This window comes from Balaenoptera borealis (assembly GCF_965194805.1).
Source record: "Balaenoptera borealis genome assembly, chromosome: 13".
NCBI lineage: Eukaryota > Metazoa > Chordata > Mammalia > Artiodactyla > Balaenopteridae > Balaenoptera > Balaenoptera borealis.
The window spans coordinates 55820088-55839002 of NC_138870.1; the positions used below are offsets into that span (position 1 = coordinate 55820088).

At 38.5% G+C, this 18915-nt stretch overlaps 1 protein-coding gene across 9 annotated transcripts in view; it reads right to left on the reverse strand.

Moving 5' to 3' along the window:
* The window catches only part of GRIP1 (glutamate receptor interacting protein 1), a 713644-nt gene that overhangs the window by 166709 nt on the left and 528020 nt on the right, over window positions 1-18915 (reverse strand). For all 9 annotated transcript variants that reach the window (XM_082351188.1, XM_082351190.1, XM_082351185.1 and 6 more), the window contains 3 exons: window positions 11061-11196; window positions 8599-8744; window positions 1206-1289 (listed from right to left, as the gene is read on the reverse strand). In XM_082351188.1, the coding sequence (XP_082207314.1) occupies window positions 1206-1289; window positions 8599-8744; window positions 11061-11196 (366 nt within the window). The remainder of the gene's footprint in view (window positions 1-1205; window positions 1290-8598; window positions 8745-11060; window positions 11197-18915) is intronic.

The following is an 18915-nucleotide window of genomic DNA, read 5'->3' on the forward strand; positions in this document are numbered from 1 at the left end:
TTCACACAGAATTGAACCTAATGCCCAAAGCTCAGTCATTAAGGCAAGTCTGTGTAAGTGAACACATCTGTTTTATTCCTTGATGCATGTACATTTATTAAGATGCTTAGTTAATTTTAATTAATGTCTTAATAATTTTGACTCTGGTGAAGTACAAAATGTAATAGGTAAAAACAAATTAAAAAATCAAGAAATGTTAAAAAATTCCTGATGCTTACCTAGTTCCCTATTGAACCTCACTGTCATACTAGGAATTATGAGTTATTAATGTATGTGTAGTCTTTTTTTAATAAATTTCTTTATTTATTTTTGGCTGTGTTGGGTCTTCGTTGCTACGCGTGGGCTTTCTCTAGTTGTGGCGAGCAGGAGCTACTCTTTGTTGCGGTGCGCAGGCTTCTCATTGGGGTGGCTTCTCTTGTTGCAGAGCACGGGCTCTAGGGTGTGCGGTCTTCAGTAGTTGTGGCACGCAGGCTCAGTAGTCGTGGCTCGCGGGCTTAGCTGCTCCGCGGGATGTGGGATTTTCATGGACCAGGGCTCGAATCCATGTCCCCTACATTGGCAGGTGGATTCTTAACCACTGCGCCACCAGGCAAGTCCCTTGTATGTGTAATCTTTAAGGGATGAAATTACTAATAAGAAAACTAAAATAATAAAAGCCAGAATTACAGCTCAGAATTAATGGTTTTGTAGACAAGTTGGAGTCACCTGACATTTTTATTATTCATATCATTCCAAAATAAGATGAACTGAGCTGATGCACATCAGGTGGAAGCTACAGTAACAATATGTATTTTAGGAGAAAACAATTTAAACAAAGTTACTTAATCCTAGTGCATTATATCAAATCATCCATATTCATCAACATTTTTGACTCAGTGATATAGAAAAGTATAAAAGGGAAGACAAAAGACACGTTGACAAGTGGCAAATCAGTAGGATGACTGTGAGTTCACAAGGTTTACAAATAATAGCTTCTTGTTCTGTATTAACAAACTGGAATAAATTAGCTAGATCATTTGGATTCCACTTGGATTCCCAATTACTGCTTTATTTCTTTAAAGAAAAATGGGTGCAAATATTATAATGTGACTTTAGGCACAGAAGACATCAGTTTTTTTTAGGATGACTTTCTAGTTCACTCCCAGTATTTCACTGACAAATTCTCCAAGAATATCTGTTAGTTCTATTTTCTAACCGCCACCTACCTCGTATTACAAAACCAAAGGTATTGCCTTCTTTATGTAACGTGACCTCCACCGTTCGGAAAATAACACTCGATCCTTGAACAGCTGAATGCAGGAAAGAGAGAGGGAAATATAAGTCTTACATCATAATAACATCTCTGGATTTTTTGATAGGCATAAAATACTACAGATTCCTTGTTGCAAATAATTCTTGTTGAGTAATAAAACAGCAAAAAAATCTGTTTTTAAAGAAAATGTTACAAAAAATAATTGGAATGACATACAAATACCATAAAATAGTCATGTGCATAAATGACTTATATAGGTCCAGGTGGAATCAAAATCAGAGATACTTCCTTTGCTCCTGTGTAGCCAGTTTTTAGACAGAGCATAATACTCACATTGTTAAAATTTTATATAACAAGAGAGACAATTTTCATATGATAAATAGAACTGTTTTCCCTTTGTATAATGCAAAAATAATATGATTTTTATAAAAATTATGAAATAATTATTGTCTTTATATTTACTTTTGCAGCTAGCACAAGAAGGAAAAGTATTACTCTCAGATTATCATTAATACGTTAAGCTGATGCAAATTGATTTTCTGACATGATGTATAGCAATTAAACAAAGACATCAGCAACCTGAATGACACTTGGAGAGAAAAAGAAATTTGAAGTACATTCAAAATATTATTACTGACTAATAAAGATCTACTTAATTTTACTTGATACTATCATGCTTAGGTTGTGTTTGCCTGGTTATTGCTCTCATTTCACAAAATGAAATTGCATTGCCAAGTTGCTATCTCTAATTACATTATACACGAGGGGATAAGTTATATGAATAGTAACTAAACTACTCTTTAAGACTGTTTTTTCAAGAAACTAGTGAGTAATTCTGATTATACAGTATACTCTTGCTAGATTTAAAAAAATATTTTATCATTATGGATACAAGGATATTTTTATTCATGGAGACAAGAGTTGGCAATCTATAGAATTTGATGGTCTTAGCTCCTTGTCTTGAATTTGTACAGTGATGTCTAATTGTCTAAGGCTGTGTTCATTATCAATGACACATTTTTTACATTGTTACTAGATCCTGAAGGGCTTATTACATCAAGCTGTCAACAAGAAACAGACAGAATTTAAAGGTATCTTTGAAAAGAACGTTTCTTGTCATTGACAGAAATAGGAAGTAATTTTAATTAAGCACTAATTATAATTATTTTTTAATTATCAGAAATTCTGAATCCTCAAAGGAATGGACATGATTAGGAAAAGTACACAGTTAAATTCACAAAACTGCACACAGCCAGTTGGGACATAAAGTACAATAAGAACTTGGATCTGCTAAAAAAACAACATAAACCTACAGCTGAACAAAATGTTTTGGTACGCTGCTGATTTAATTAAATGTCATATTCTTGCTATCAGGGGAATTTCAGTTTATTCTAATCAGCTAGGAACAGGGCATACAAATAGCTGCAAGTGTTGAGGTACAGTTTTAATTAAATGTAAAAAATTTAGTTCAAACCAAATGTTTTCTTATTTCCATGACCCAACAAGCCACTTGAAGAAACTGGTTAAGAACATGATCTTTCTGTTCTATTAGGGAAAAGATATGGGGAGAAATAATTAATGAGCATCTACTGTATGCAAGGAACTCTGCAAAGCGGTTTACAAATTTTATTTCATTTAATCATTAAATCAACTTTCAATTATATACAACCAAATTCTAATTCTGGGCCACCCGTCCTTGTTGGCTAAGTGTCTGTTCTGGGGATGCAAAGCACTGTAATTTCAATTTTGCTTGAACTAAACCTTGCTGACCATAAAATCTTACAAACAAATCTAAAGTCAATATAAAGACTTCGGGGATTATCTACAGCTTTAGATTATCCACACTATTGCTGTTCATCATTTACAAAGATAAATGGGAATGTTGACTACATTTTAATATATTTAATGAAATAGATTTGGTCTTTATAATTTATATTTGCATGACTGGCTCTTGGCGACTGGGTTTTCATATTCAGCACCAGACATCCTGTTTGGCCATGTGAATTTTACTCATTACTTCACATGTGTGTATGTGGACATAGAGATCCAATTAAGGGGCTTACCCAAAAAATCAAACTGGGCACATAGGAAGGCTAGGTAGAAACCAATTTTATAATGCAAAAATACTCCTCCCTAGTATTTTAGTTGTACTGTTGTCCTTTGTTTCTAAATGTGCATATGCATATACTTCCATAACATAAAGTGACATTCTCTATTTTACTATGGTGGATTTAGTTTTTCTAAATTATCAATATATACTATTTCCCATAGGAGAATAAGAGTTGTGCACTTTCCCACCTCATTACATTGGGTTTGCACAGCTGACTTGCTTTAGCCAATGGGGTGTTAAGACATGTGAGCAGAGTCTGGAAATGTGCTCCTGTGGTTGGGCTTGTCTTGTTTTCCCTCTGCCATTGCCACAGGAAGAGCTTCCCCTGGGTAGCTGATGCTTCTTCAGACTACATCCCAGAATGAACCATGGGGAGGAGACCTGGGACGCCCACCATGCCGCACCTCCCCATCATCATCATCATCATCATCATCATCACCATCATCATCTATCATCTGTCTATCTTTCTTAGAATTAGAAATGAGAAGTAATAAGGCTGTCACAGGGACATGCTTTAACATATTTATTTGAATTAAGGAAGCATTCCTTCCAATGAAAAGCTAGTCTGATTTAACTGATGGTTTAACAGTGAGGACCGCCTTTGACAATAAGACTCTGTGGCAGACGTTTCCCATAAAACAAATGAGGTAAATCTGTAGCTCCAAGGTTTGAATGGAAATGGTATTCAAAGATGTATAAAATAAACATCATGCTAAAAATTATATCCTATCCAACTACTGTAGTTTATCATAAAGAATTTTAGGTGTTAAAAATTGGATGAGAATTATGTAATATTTCAAAATTCTTTAGGGGTTATGCGACCAAAAAATTTGAAGGCACTCCTCTAGACCAACTTTGAACACATTAATACTCAAGATACAGCCTGGTAACATTCTCTCTAAATACGGTCTCAAAACACCACATAATTTTAGAGTCAGAAAGAACTTTTGAGCTCATGAAGATCGACTATTCCATTTTCACTAAGAAACTGAATCTCAGAAAAGGTAAGTGGCTTGCCCAAGGTCAAAGTTCCATTTTTCTTCTATCAGATCTCTGTCTCTGTATCATTCTCTCTCTCTCTCTCTCTCTCTCTCTCTCTCACACACACACACACACACACACACACACACACACACACACACACACACACACACACCTTCCTCCAATTCTTTCTGGACTCTGGGATTGGCTGAGCCTCAGATTGCTGTGACTGTTGAGAGAGTTACAGTCTCGGCCTCGGGTGGCCTACCTTTCATCAGGCAGCTCTCCTCCCGGGCCCTCACTGCTGCTGGCTTGCTCCTGCTCTGGCTGTCTAAGCTCAGTGAAAGGGAAGCTTATTAATCCCTTCAACCTCCCTGAACTCACAGATCTGATCAATTTATCTAACATAATAGAAGGAGACAGAGATAATCCTTGGCATATAGACCTCTTCTATCTGATTTCTACCACAAAATTCACACTTTTGTGTTTAAAAATATTTTCTCTTTTTCCATCAGCTTTACTGTGTGAGGGAGGAAAAGCTGGTATAATCACCAACCCCTGAATATTTCTGATGCCCACCCTCTCCTCTTTAACCCTACTAATGCTATAGTTATTCAGGATATTACCTCTCTTTTGGGAAATTATAACAGCCTTGGGGCTTATAGCCTCTGATCTGTTCTTCATTGGACCTCTTAAAATAAGTCTAAAAACCCTGATCTGATGGCTGTTCCTTGGCCTTCAAAGCTTTTAAAGGCTCCTTATTGCCCACTTGACACCACCCACACTCTACCCACATGGCTTATAAGGTCCTCCTTCACTTGGTTCCTGTTTACCTCACTGACCTCATTCCTCTCCAGGCCCTCTCTTTCCCTTTGTGTTCCAGCAACTCCAAACCGTTTGCAGTTCAACCTACGTACTGGACTATCTTCTTACCTCCTTGCCATATCCTGTGCCTGGAGTGTTCGTCTTCCTCCTGGACCTACATAAACTCCTTCAAATCTACCCCGAAATCCCCAGCTCTGGATTATCTGGATTTGCTGGATAATACTCAGCAAATCTCCACTACTGGCCTCACCCTGAGAGCTATACTAAGAGTTCCTCTTAGGAAGAGGTTGTGTTTTATTGATATTCATCTACCCACTAGAATACAGATGCTTAATCAAAGAGCATTAGCTCTAGATATTTGACTCCTCTTAACTCCTTAGCCGTGGTTTAAGATAGTGATTTCAAAGCAAACTGACTTTAAGTTCAAGAAAACACAGTACTTTCAGTGTAGTAATAGTAGTAATAATAATAATAATAATGGTAATAATGGCTAAGACGCACTATGGCTTAGTGAGTATGTGCTTATGAGCTAAATACTTTACAGGATTATAGCCTTGAATTCTTACAAAAATTCTACATCCATTATAGTCGTTTTATAGCTGAGAAACCTACAGCTCAGAGAACTTAAATAAAATGCCCAAAGTCACAAAGCTAGAAAGGGACAAAACTGACATTTAACTAGTGACACAGCCCAAGCTCTCAACACTCTATTTCACTGCCTGCTCTTAATGAAAATGAAAAACATTGTAGCAAGGTTTTAGAACACAGATTCCAATGGATTTTGTTGTAAAATCACCATTAGATTTTCAGTGTTAGATTTTATGTTAAGAATAAGAACTCATGGGCTTCCCTGGTAGCGCAGTGGTTGAGAATCTGCCTGCCAATGCAGGGGACACGGGTTCGAGCCGTGGTCTGGGAGGATCCCACATGCCGCAGAGCAACTAGGCCCGTGAGCCACAACTACTGAGCCTGCACGTCTGGAGCCTGTGCTCCACAACGAAAGGCCGCAATAGTGAGAGGCCCGCGCACCGCGATGAAGAGTGGCCCCCATTTGCTGCAACTGGAGAAAGCCCTCGCACAGAAACGAAGACCCAACACAGCCAAAAATATAAATAAATAAATAAATTAAAAAAAAAAAAAAGGAATAAGAACTCATGATTGGTATGTACACTCACTCTCTGAGTGCTGTCATCTGGTCCCCAAGCTTCAAACACCATCTATAGTCCCATTACTCTTAAATTTACATTTCTAGTCCATATCTTTCTCCCAAACGCCAAACCGTATCTCCAGCTCTCGTCTTGACATTTCCTCTCAGCATGGCAAATAGGCCCCTTAACTGTAGCATTTCAAACAACAAACTACTGATCTTCTCGCAAGTCAGCTCTGCCTCCATGCTTACCCACCCCCGTTAATGGCAACCCCTTCCTTCCCGTTACTCAGACTCAAAACCTCCTGTGGGCCTTGACTCCTCTCTTTCTGCACAACCCACATTAAATCCATCAGGAAATCCTGTTGACTTTATCTTCAAAATAGATGAGGAGTATGAGTGCTTGTCACCATCCCTACCACCATCTTTTATCTGAATCACTGCAATAGTCCTCCAAACTTCTACCCTTGTCCCTGCAGTCTATGCTCAACACAGCAGCTAGAAGAGCCTTTGAAAACATACATCAGATCATGTCACTCCTCTGCCCCAAATCATACAATGCCTTCCTGCATCATTCAGAGCAAAACTTAAGGCCCCTCCAATGGCCTACACAGACGCTCCTATCCTTTACACTTCAGACCACCTCCCCCCACTTCTCTGCATGCTTACTCTGCTCCAGCACACCGCCCTTCTTAATGTTTCTAGAACAATGTCAGATATGTTCCTGCTTTTGATCTTAGCACTGGCTTTTCCTTCTTTCTGGAACTCTTTTCCCCCAGAAATCCATACAGCTAACTTCCTCACCTCCTTCAAGTCGCTGAGTAATGTCACTTTCTCAATGAAGCTGTTCCTAACCACTCTATTTAAAATTGCAATCCCATCCCCAGCCCAGCACTCCCAACCCCCCTCCTTGCTTTATTTTCTTTTTCCCACAGCATTCATGACCCATAACATTCATACAACATACAGCTGACCCTTGAACAACATGGGTTTGACCTGCATGGGTCCATGTATATGTGGAGTTTTTTCCATAGTAAACACCACAGTACTGCACTATACCTGGTTGGTTGAACTTGCAGATATGGAAGAACCTTGGTTTTGGAGGAACCACATATATGGAGGGCCAACTATAAGTTATGCATTGATTTTCAACTGTGCAGAGGGCTGGCACCCCTAACCGCCTTGTTGTTCAAGGGTCAATTGTAATTAACTTATTTACTGTGGTGGTTTTATTTTAATATCTGTCTTCGCCTGCTAGAATATAAATTCCACTAATGTACTTTGTGGGGGCTGGAACATAGTAATGCCAATAAGTCATTGCTAAACAAATGAATTATTATTGGTTAGTAATAATCAGTCTGAGTTCTCAGTAGTACAGAAGAGCAAAGAGTTGACTTTGATGCCTACTAATTTGGGAAAGATATTTAACTTAAGTCTCTGTAAAATGAGAATAATAATGAAAATAATGCCTATCTTATAGTTTTGATTGATTTATATATTTATTATTTAACCAAAAATTTTATAGTGTCGGGCACTGTCCTAAATGCTATACAAATACTAACTCATTTAATCCTCATAACAGATCTGTGAGTAATACCATAGATTCCTAATATCATCCCCATTTTTCAGATGTGCAAACTGAAACACAAGAAGCTTAAGTAACTTTCTCAAAGGCATGTAGCTAGTAAAAGTTGGAGCTGGGATTTAACTGGCTATTTGACATCAAAGTTCAGCTCTGCTATGCTGACTTTCTTTGTGGTGAGGATTTAAGTGTACCAATAAAAGGGGCTCCTTATAATGCTGGACATTCAGTAAGCTCTCAAAATATGTTGGCTGCACTTTTATGTCTATTATTATTACTTAAAAATGTATTCCGATTCTATTTTCATGCTTCAGAAATGAACATAACTATACAAGAATCAATAGAAATCACATTAAACATGCTTTTCCTAAACTTAGTCACTAAGTAAAAAGCCTGGATGGAACTTAATGCAGAGAATTTATAAGTATGTGGACAGTTTATTAAAATAGCTTAAGTCCAATTATGATGTTCACAGATGGCCTTAATGAAACATGAGTCCTAGATAATTTCATCATTATTTATGCTCTTTTACATTCTTCCTGAGTAGGCTATAGCAATTCAAATAAGTTTTAAATATTAAGAAACTATACTCTACCATTCCTGTAATAAGACAATGATGTCAAAAGAGAAAAAGATAGGGACCAATAGTTTTAGGCCAAAACGTGGTGCAGCTGTTCTGCCCCTGGCTTGTGATGACTTACAGACTGGCGGCAGCTCATACTCAACTTCAAGAACCACTCTTTCCCCGACATTCTTCAGCAAGCTGATGATCTCATCGTGGCGGAATTTGGCCAGGTTGATGCCATTCACTGCTTTGATATAGTCACCCACATCCAGCTGATCACTTCTGCAAAACAGAGAATGTCACCTCAGTGGACCCCTCCTTTCCGCAGGCCAGTCTGACCATATTTCCCTCTTCCCCATCGTGGATAAGCGTGCAAGCCCAGAATGCCGACGCAGCTGGAGTCCTGGCTCCTAGGATGTGGCTGGTTCCTCGGAGCGGGTGCGCAGCTGAGGGTGGGTGAGAGACTCAGTGGACCCCTCTTCTCATGCTGACTGCACACTTTGGAAGCCCGGTACTGGGTCTGCTGCTGTCTCCAATTTCTTCCTAACCCTCTACCTCTTTTACTTTTAAGGAGTACCGTAAAACAAAATAAAGAGAAAGTTATTTTTAGTTGCTCTGCCCATAAAGAGGTGGCGCTCTTGGGGCAGATTATCCAGATCCTGGACACACTAGAATTTTCCCTTTCTTCTCATTCCTTCTCATTTTTGCTGCCTGCCTTTTGGACATTTCACCACTTTTGTTATCTTCACTGGGAGTGTGTCCAGGGCCAACCAGAGGGTGAGCTTATTTTGCTATTTATTGCTTATAGCGGGACTAAGAAAAAAAGTATTGGTGAAGAAGAAAGTACAACGAAAGTACTGGCTTTCAGTAACATTATTCTCTCTTCACCATCATAATAGAACCTTGGCTACTCTGGGGCTTTTAGTCAAACTCTACTTTTAAACCAAGAGCAGGCAGCAAGAACTATGATAGGACTTAATTCAATAATATTTTCTCACCAAATAAAAATACCAAGTTCATTTGTTTTACATAAGCCTAGCTCCAATCATTCCTCCTTCGAAGCCTCCGTAATCCGCTCTAGCCAGCAGTACGTGTTGTCACTCTTAACTCAGGTTTACTGACTGACACTTATTTGGCAACTTAATTGCCTAATGCTCTGTGACAACCCTTATGTTGTTGCTTTTTACTATTATGCAATGCGATTATTGCTCCCAAACTTTTCATGCTTTTTATGCCTTATTTCCCCCAACGATCATAAACCCCCCTAGGGCAGGGATCTTATCTTTACTTATTTTGGTTTACTACCTGTTAAATGGTAGTGGCTTAAATAATAAATATTTGGTGATCGATAATACTCAACATAACTGGCACAGCGCTACATTTAATTATAGCATCAATACATGTGAAAACCACATTCTTACCCTCTCCCCTGCCAATCACACTTGCTTTAGGGGCTACATATGCAGAAGCCCTGGAGACATAGGAAGTCCTAGCATCATGGATTGGCCACGACTGTTAAAAGTTAAAGGAGGCTATGGTGTGGAAAGAAATCTCTTAAAAATCATAAAGGAAAAGAACATAAAAAAGAATGTATATATGTATAACTGAATCACTTTGCTGTACAGCAGAAGTTAACACAACATTGTAAATCAACTGTCCTTCAATCAAAAAAAAAAAAAAAAAAAAAAAACCCGAAGGAAGGAGACTAAGGTGCTTGTGTTGACATCAGCCTGTTTTACAGACAATTCCCCAGATCATGGAGCAATCAATTGGATTGAGCTTATAAACTGTACCAACAGGTTGATCATCGAAAGTAATCACCATTTCAGGTGACACTTTATAAGTTAAGAACTCTAAAACTTAATTTGTGCTTATGCGGACACAAATATTGGTGTCCAGGATCTAAGGGACATTAACCTCACTTTGAATGAAACCTGGGCATTCCACCCCCTCTTTCTGAGGTAGATTTAGAATTTGCCTGCAAAGCAAATGTACCGCTGCCCAGCACCCAGGACATTCTGCTGTCAGCAAGACGCAGTGCCATCTGCAGTTCATCAGAACAAGGACAAAATGAGACCTCCTCAACCAAGCCTTCTGTCCTTTTGGAAACCACCTCTTTGTCTTAATGAAAGGAAGATCTCACAAGTAGAAAAGTTGAGAATATGCAGGAGAAGCAAAATTGTTACTTAGAAACTTGGAGTTGGGCCTCCCTCCTTTTCTAGGCTTGTCATGTCCCTCTGCGGCAGTTTCCCCTCATCCACAGCGTATGCGTCATCTGTTCCCCGTTAGATGACCGGACCATCTCACTCCCACTGCAGCCTGTCTGCTGTTCAGTGGCAATCTGAGGACTAGATCCATACAGACACTTTAAAATTAAAATCTTAGGAGAGCCTGGGGGCTCCTGAGAAGACACGAGAGCTCCCTGGTGATTCTGGCACAGGCCAGAAAAGCCATGCTTCTGCAACGTGCCCCCCTATGCTTCTGCCCGGCAGATGGCAGTGTCGTTTGTGTACTAGTGACCTTTTCTGATGGAGCTTTAACTTTTGAATTAATTACATCGTGCATTTCTTTTTCTACATTTTCACACAATGCAGTTACCTAGCAGCAATTCCTCCCTGCCGCAGATTAGATACTCTCGGCTTGCCGTCCTTGTCAATTCCACCCGAGACCGTCAGCCCGAGGGTAGTGCCTTCCTTCTTCATCAGTTCAACCACGGTGGAGCCCTTGAATTCCTCTGTTAAAAGAAAAGCATCTGCTTTAGTAAATGACAGTAGAAGCGCAAGGGGTTGTTTTTGTGGGTGGTGAAGTGACTCATCCCCATAAACTCTGCACTTTTTCTTTTGTGGGAAAAGATCTGTGGCCTCTTTTCCATTGTAATTTGCAGGGTATCTCATAAAGATGAACATACAGATAAAGCGGAGCAGATATTCCATTACAGGTTATTAAAATGGGTACCAGTGGGGTAGTTCGCTCTAGAGTCACAATAGTCTGACATGGCTTATGTACAAGGATAATATTTGCCCTTTGTTTTCTGTCATTCTGAAGTGACTTTCTCTGGTGTCTCTCCTTGTAATTCCAAAGGGAACAATTGCGAGTCATAAGACAAAGGGCTAGAATGGAATTTTAAATAATGATACAAAAGCATATAGTGCAGACTCCAAGTTCCCGATACATTTTTGCTGAGGAAGCCAAGTGACACAAGAGAAGAGCTTTCTACAGGTTCAAGAAAAATATTATTGACTTTTTCTTTTTTTGTCTTTCAGAAAACAAAGTACAATAGCTTCATGTTATGACTTACATCATTTCTTACAAACTGTGTCACAGTATGTTAAAGCAGGGTTGGTCCTCAGAATCCCCAGGGAACTTCTGTTAACCCCTCATTCTCTACTTTCGAAATTTTAAAATCTCACTGATCTTGTGGGGATAATGTCTATGCAGCAAGAGGGAACCCACATCTTTTGATTTTAGGCACTACAGAAAGAAAACTTTAAGACTACCCTTGCTTTCAGAAATAAAAATGCGTCAGTATTTACCTATCCAGAGGCTAACTATGATAAACATTGTTTTAAAATTCTCTGTTATGTTATCCCCCTCTCTGCATACACTTTCTGGGTAGGGATGGGGAAACTGGACAGTTTTCCAACTCCTCTTGAATCAGGTTATGAATTTCAGGGGTTATGAACTTCTAGGACATCAGAGACACTCATATTAAAATTCAAGAACAGACTTTCTTTTTCAAAGTCAAAAAACCAAAAAGATTACTTACACACCTCTGCCCTTTCCTTTATTACACATGACAGTTAATTATAATTTCAAAATTTATGAATGCTTATCATAAAGGTTTTTAAATTGTTGCTGCTGGTCTACTATCCCATTAGCTGATAAAAAAATCAAATCATGTTAGGGAAAGAAATAATCTCTCCCCTGGTCTAGTGAGGAGAACAGAGTACTTGGGGAAAGAAGGCAACAGGGACAGGCCACTGATTTCGATGTATTAATGTCAGTCTAGGCAGGACTTTCAAGATTGCCAGATTCTGTGACCTTAGCAGCCCTGCATACTTCCTTTTTCATGGCAGTTTCATGACACTGTATACACGAGTTGTTACTGCTCTTTAAAATAGAAGCCAAGGGGGGGCTTCCCTGGTGGCGCAGTGGTTGAGAATCTGCCTGCCAATGCAGGGGACACGGGTTCGAGCCCTGATCTGGGAAGATCCCACATGCCACGGAGCAACTGGATCCGTGAGCCACAACTACTGAGCCTGCGCGTCTGGAGCCTGTGCTCCGCGACAAGAGAGGCCGCGACAGTGAGAGGCCCGTGCACCGCGATGAAGAGTGGCCCCCGCTCGCCGCAACTAGAGAAAGCCCTCGCACAGAAACGAAGACCCAACACAGCCAAAAATAAAAAAAAATTAAAAATTAAAAAAAAAAATAGAAGCCAAGGAAGAGTCAGTGAGTGTGAGTGATGTCAGCTTCATTTACTACATTTTGAATGAGAGACCAAATAAAGATAGACATTCAAGAAGCAAATTTCTTGTCAAGTACATAAAAGCACAGGGCCCTTTACATCATTTACCAGGAGCATTTGGAACAAAAGTCCACCACAGTGTGCATTTTACCTAAGCTCTCTTAACACAGAACAGAACAACCCTCTATATATCCCATAAAGACATACATAGGCCCAACTGATAGTTGAAGAGGTCAATTTAACAAACAACCCCTATCAGTCCTCCTTGGCAGAAGGCTAGCTATAAATTATTTTAAAAATAAGGTTAATAACTAAAGGAATGAAAATTACATAATGGATGATGACTTTCCATATTACAGAGACATAACGTATACAACAATTTTACCCAACAAATTATTTGCATTTTCTTTAAATATGTAGTTTACCCTGTATGTTTAAGCACTTGATTATAGAGCTTTGCTTAAGGAGTTGGGAGCATGGGTTTTTAAGGGCCTGTCTTAAAGGTCAATCAGAAATGCACAAAGAAGCAACTATAAAATAGTAGTAACAGACAAGTGAGAAATAAGTTTCAATTAGTAAGAATTTCATTTGTACTCTGGTTTTCAGGAGTGTGCTTCCTGAATAAAATGGGATACCAGGACTTAAGTGTAGCCTTATGGGACGTGGACAATGCAGTTTCCTCCAGAAGGAACCAGGTCTCTGGCTAAATCCTGAAAAGCTAGAAAAGCTAAATTCAATTAGTTTGATTTGATCTCTGTTAAAATACAAATCCATCTGGGCTACTTTTTAAACTGGTAATAGTCAGTTACCCTCTTGTTTAAAAATATTTCAAATCTTTCCCCAAGAGCTGGTTTAAAAACACGAAAGAAAGAAAATATTAATGTACCAGTTAACTGAGTAATTTGTGTATTCATTGATTCAAGCATTTATTGAGTGCTTACTATGAGTCAGACAATGAAACTCAAAGACGGAAAAAGTCAGAGATGCTTAAAGCCCAGTCACAGAGGCAAATGAGTCACAGAGCACAATGTCACAGTGTTGGTGGTGGGGAAGGCGGCCACAGAGGAGATGGTCCTGGCAACAATGTAAAATGAAAACTTGCTGTTCCAAATGCAACATCTATTTCACAATTTCGTCTTCTGTCTAATCTGTCCGTACTTATCAATCAGGATTAGTCGAGAAGAACAGACCTATGGCGGAATCTAAATTAGGCAAAACTCAGGAGTAAAGATAGAATACTGTTGCAAGAAAATGTGCTGAATCACAAGAATGTTAACTGCCAATAAGCATCTCTAGTCCCTGAAGGACTGACTAAATCATTTATGGGCGTTTCTGAAGAAAGGAGAAAAGCAGTTTGGAGAGGGAGGAACAAGTTTCTGGCGTTGGCTTTCTGCTAACCTGCACTCTCCACCAGACTGATCACTCATTTTATGTCTTTTTTGGTGTTTAATGCTTGCATAATGATCTAATGGCAAGCAGAAATGAAGACAGATGCATTCATTTGCCTAAGTTCGCTTGTATATCAAGGCTTACTGAAAAAAGCTCGCAGTGAAACAGTGGAACTTGGGCAAAACAATATATATTGACAGTTTCTTTCTTTGTGATTTAAATTACAAATATCCCTCCCCAAATGAAGAGGATTCTGTAGTAAAGACTGCAGCCTCTCCAAATTAGCAAGCAGCGCAGGGAACAGATGATACCCAACTGGCAAGGAATGAGACGGTTCCGGATTTGACGGTTTCCTTAATCACCATATTTAATTATCTTAGAAAAGAAATTGCAGGTTTACATCTGTACCAGCACACACTCAACCAACAAGAATCTCACTGATAGAATTAGATTTAGTTGTCTGCTGTTTTTGTTTGGGCTTGAAATTCATTCCTCTTAATTACTGAACTCCAGAAAGTTTTAAGAAAAGTAACAATGATACCTGGCAAAACCAAGAGAAGTATGAAAAATTCTTGCAAACAAATAAGAAAATTCCATAACATAGATGGTTAAAAAATTAATATGAAGAAAACCATAGCCTTTTATAAACAAACAACAACTAGTTAGAAGTTAATCACAGAAGAAAAAAACCATTTACAATAGCTAAAAACTAAAATCCCTAAGAAAAAAAATTAATGAAAAATATATAAGATCTCTACGAAGAAAACTTTAAAACACTTCTGAGGGATATAAAACCAGAACAAATGAAAAGGCATCCCATTCATTCATTCAATAAAAACTGAGCACTTACTATGGGCCAGGCACTGTTCTAGGCTTTGGAGATAGAACTCAACCAAACAGAGAAAATCCCTGTCATCTAGGAACTGATATTCCAGTGGGCTCATAGCCCAGTGTAAAAATATGACAATTCTCCCTAAATTAATCTACAAAGTTCACAATATCAGTAAAAAATGCCACTAGGATTTGGAGGGCACAGCTATATTTTATATTATTGCAAAAATGGAACATGTATCCTTGCAAAGATTCTGTGAAAAATTATATTCCTAAGGTCTACCAGCTGGCAGTTTAATGTTGCTATGAAAGAACAGGAAGAGCCTTCCCAGGAAGCCTACCTGCATGAGGTGACAGACGATGACTGGATGTTACACCACCCTGAGAGAGATTAAAAAATTAACCAGACACCCCGGAAGCAGGGGCCTGGAGTGGGGAGGCTGGCAAAGCCTCTGTGTCTGCCTCCCAAACATTGGTCAGAGTCCGGATCTATTTAGATGTACAAACGCAAGAAAGAATGAAAAGAAAACACGTATCATAGGCATAGGGTATTCAGAACCCATATTAGAACATCTTAATGCTTTGTAATACTAAGATTGTAATGTTTTGCATAGAATAAAGGTACAGCATAATAACCTCATTTGGTTCTGTGAAACTTTTGTTATCTAGAAGTTCTTGCCTCATTGATTATTTGAAAAGTATAATTAGGCTTAGAGCAGGAAAGGGGAGTTACCTGTAATTTTTGGAAGGTCCCTAAAATTCAGGGGCTAAATGATCAGGGAATTACAAAGTGAACAATTGTAACAACAGTTGCTGAAAGCGGGGAGACAGACAAAAAGTGACGATTACAACAAAGAGTGATAAGAGCTATGACCAGAGTAAAGAAAGGGCCACCATGGTGCAACCTGGGAGGATCCATCATCAGACTGGGCAAGTCGTGCTCTGGACAGTTCTTCAGAGGAGTTATTCCTGAGCTAGGTCATAAAGAAGGCCTCAGCTCAGCAAACAGAGCGGGGAGGTGTTAAAGGCAGAGGAACAAGAAATGGTAGACGATTACATAGGTTCTGGGGAGTGCAAGTCCATCAGTTCAATTTGCACTTTCTCAATTATGGCTGCATGTTAGAATCACCTGGGGAGCTTTGAAAATACCAATGTGTGAGCCCACCCCAGACCAAGTCGATCAGAATACCACCCCCAATCGATGGGCAATTTTTTTAATGCAACTTTTACTTGTGAGATAACTTAATTGAATCTTAATTGTAAGATTCCCATGCAGTTGTAAGAGATAATACAGAGAGACCCCCTAGTTCTCTTTACCTTGTTTTTTCCCCTGTGGTAACGTTTTGCAGAACTATAATACAATAGCACAAGTAGGATATTGACCTTGATGCAGTCAAGATACAGAACATTTCCATCACCACAAGGATCCCTCGTGTTATCCTTTATAAATCACCCACTACCCTCCTGCCCCAACCCCTTCTTTAAACTCCGGGCAACCCTTACCCCATTCTCTGTGTTTATAACTTCGTCATTTTAAGAATGTTAAATAAATGCAATCACACAGTGTGAAAGCTTTATGGTTGACTCTTTACACTCAGGATAATTTTCTGGTGATTTATCCAAGTTGTGTGTGGCAAGAGTTCCTTTTCCTTGCTGAGTGGTATTCCATGGTATAGATATAGAAAAGTTTGTGTCACCATTTACCTACTGAAGGACATTTTGGTTGTTTTCAGTTTGGGGCTATTATGAATAAAGTTGCGATAAACATTCATGAATAAGTTTTTGTGTGAACATAAGTATTCATTTATCAGGGATAAATGCCCAGGAGTACAAGTGCTAGGTCATACAGTAGTTGCATATTTAGTTTTCTAGTAAACTGTCAAATTGTTTTCCAAGGTAGCGGTACCATTTTACATTCCCACCAGCGGGTGAATGGTCCAGTTTCTCTGCATCTGTGCCAGTACTTGACTGTCATTGTTTTTATTTTAGCCATACTGATACGTGTGTTAGTGATATCTAATTATGGTTTTAATTCTTGGGTACTTCGAGCCATTTCTCTAATGGGAAATGTTTAACATTTTTTTGTGTGTACTTATTTGTCATTTGCAAACCCTCTTTGGTGAAATGTCTTTTCATGTCTTCTGCCCATTTTCTAATTAGATTGTTTGCTTTTTTACTGTTGAGTTTCGACTTCCTTATATATTCTAGATACTAGTCCCCTGTTTGAATATGTGGTTTGCAAACATTTTCTCCCAGTCTGTAGATTTTCTTTTCACCCTCCTAACAAGGTCTTCTGCAGAGCGAACATTTAAGTCCAATTGATCAATCTCTCTTTTTATGGATTATGCTGTTGTCAAGTCTAAGAACTCTTTGCTGAGCCTTAGATCCTGGAAATTTTCTCCCATGTTTCTTCTACAGTTTCGAAAAGTTCTATAATATTATGGTTTACATTTAAGTCTGTTATCCATTTTAAGTTAACTTTTTACATAAGGTGTGAGACTTAGTCAAGTTTCATATAATTTTTGGGGGGGAAGAGGGGGATGGGTGTCCAACTGCTCCAGCACTATTTGTTGAATACGCTGTCTTTTCTCCACTGAATTGCTTTTGCACCTTGTCAAAAATCAGTCTGTTTCTGGGTTCTCTATTCTGTTCTACTGATGTATCTCTCCCTTCACAGGTATCATGCAGTCTTCATTACTATATCTATATAATAAGTCTTGAAACTGGGTAGGCTGATTCCTCCTATTTCATTGTTTTTTTAATTTTTTAATTGTTTCAGCTCTTTATGTTCCTTTGCCTTTCCATGTAAATATTAGAATAATCTTGTCTATATCTATAGAAACTTTTGTGGGTATGTTGATAGGATTTGGATTAAAGCTGTATGTCAATTTGGAAAGAATAGACATCTTTACTATGTTGAGTCTTCCAATCTATAAACATAATGTATCTCTTCAAATTACGTAGAAACTTCTTTGATTTCTTTCATCAGCATTTTGTAGTTTTCAGCATACAAGCCCTATACATGTTTTGCTGGTTTTACACCAAAGTATTTCATTTTTGGGACAACAACTGCAAATGGTACTGTGTTATTAATTTCGATGTACACGTGTCCATTGCCAGTATACAGAGATACAATTGATTTCTGTATATTTGTCTCATATATTGTGGCCTCACTGAACTCACTTAACAGTTCTAGGAAGGTTTTTTTTTGGTAGATTCCTTAGGGTTTTCTATGTAGACAATCATGTCACCTGCAAGAAAGGACAGTTTTTATTTGTTTCCAATCTATACACCTTTTATTTCCCTTTCTTGCCTAAAGCACAGGCTAGAACTTCCAGTACTATGTTGAATAAGAGTGGTGAGAATGGATATCCTTGCCTTGTTCCCTAACTTAGGGGAAAAGCATTCAGTATTTCATCAGGTATTATGTTACCTGTAGGTTTTTTGTAGATTATCAATTTGAGGAAATTCCCCTCTATTCCTATTTTTCTGAGAGTTTTTATCATGAGTTTGAATTTTGCCTATGATGATGTGATTTTTCTTCTTTAGTGTGAAAATGTAGTGGATTACATTGATTGATCTTCTAATACTGATCCAATCTTGCATTCCTGAAATAAACTCCACTTGCTTATGGTATATAATTCTTTTCATATATTGCTGAATTTTATTTGCTAATATTTTGTTAAGGACTTTTTTTGCATCTATATGCATGAGGGATATCATCTGTAGTTTTCTTTTTTTCTTTCTTCGGTTTGGGTATCAGGGTAA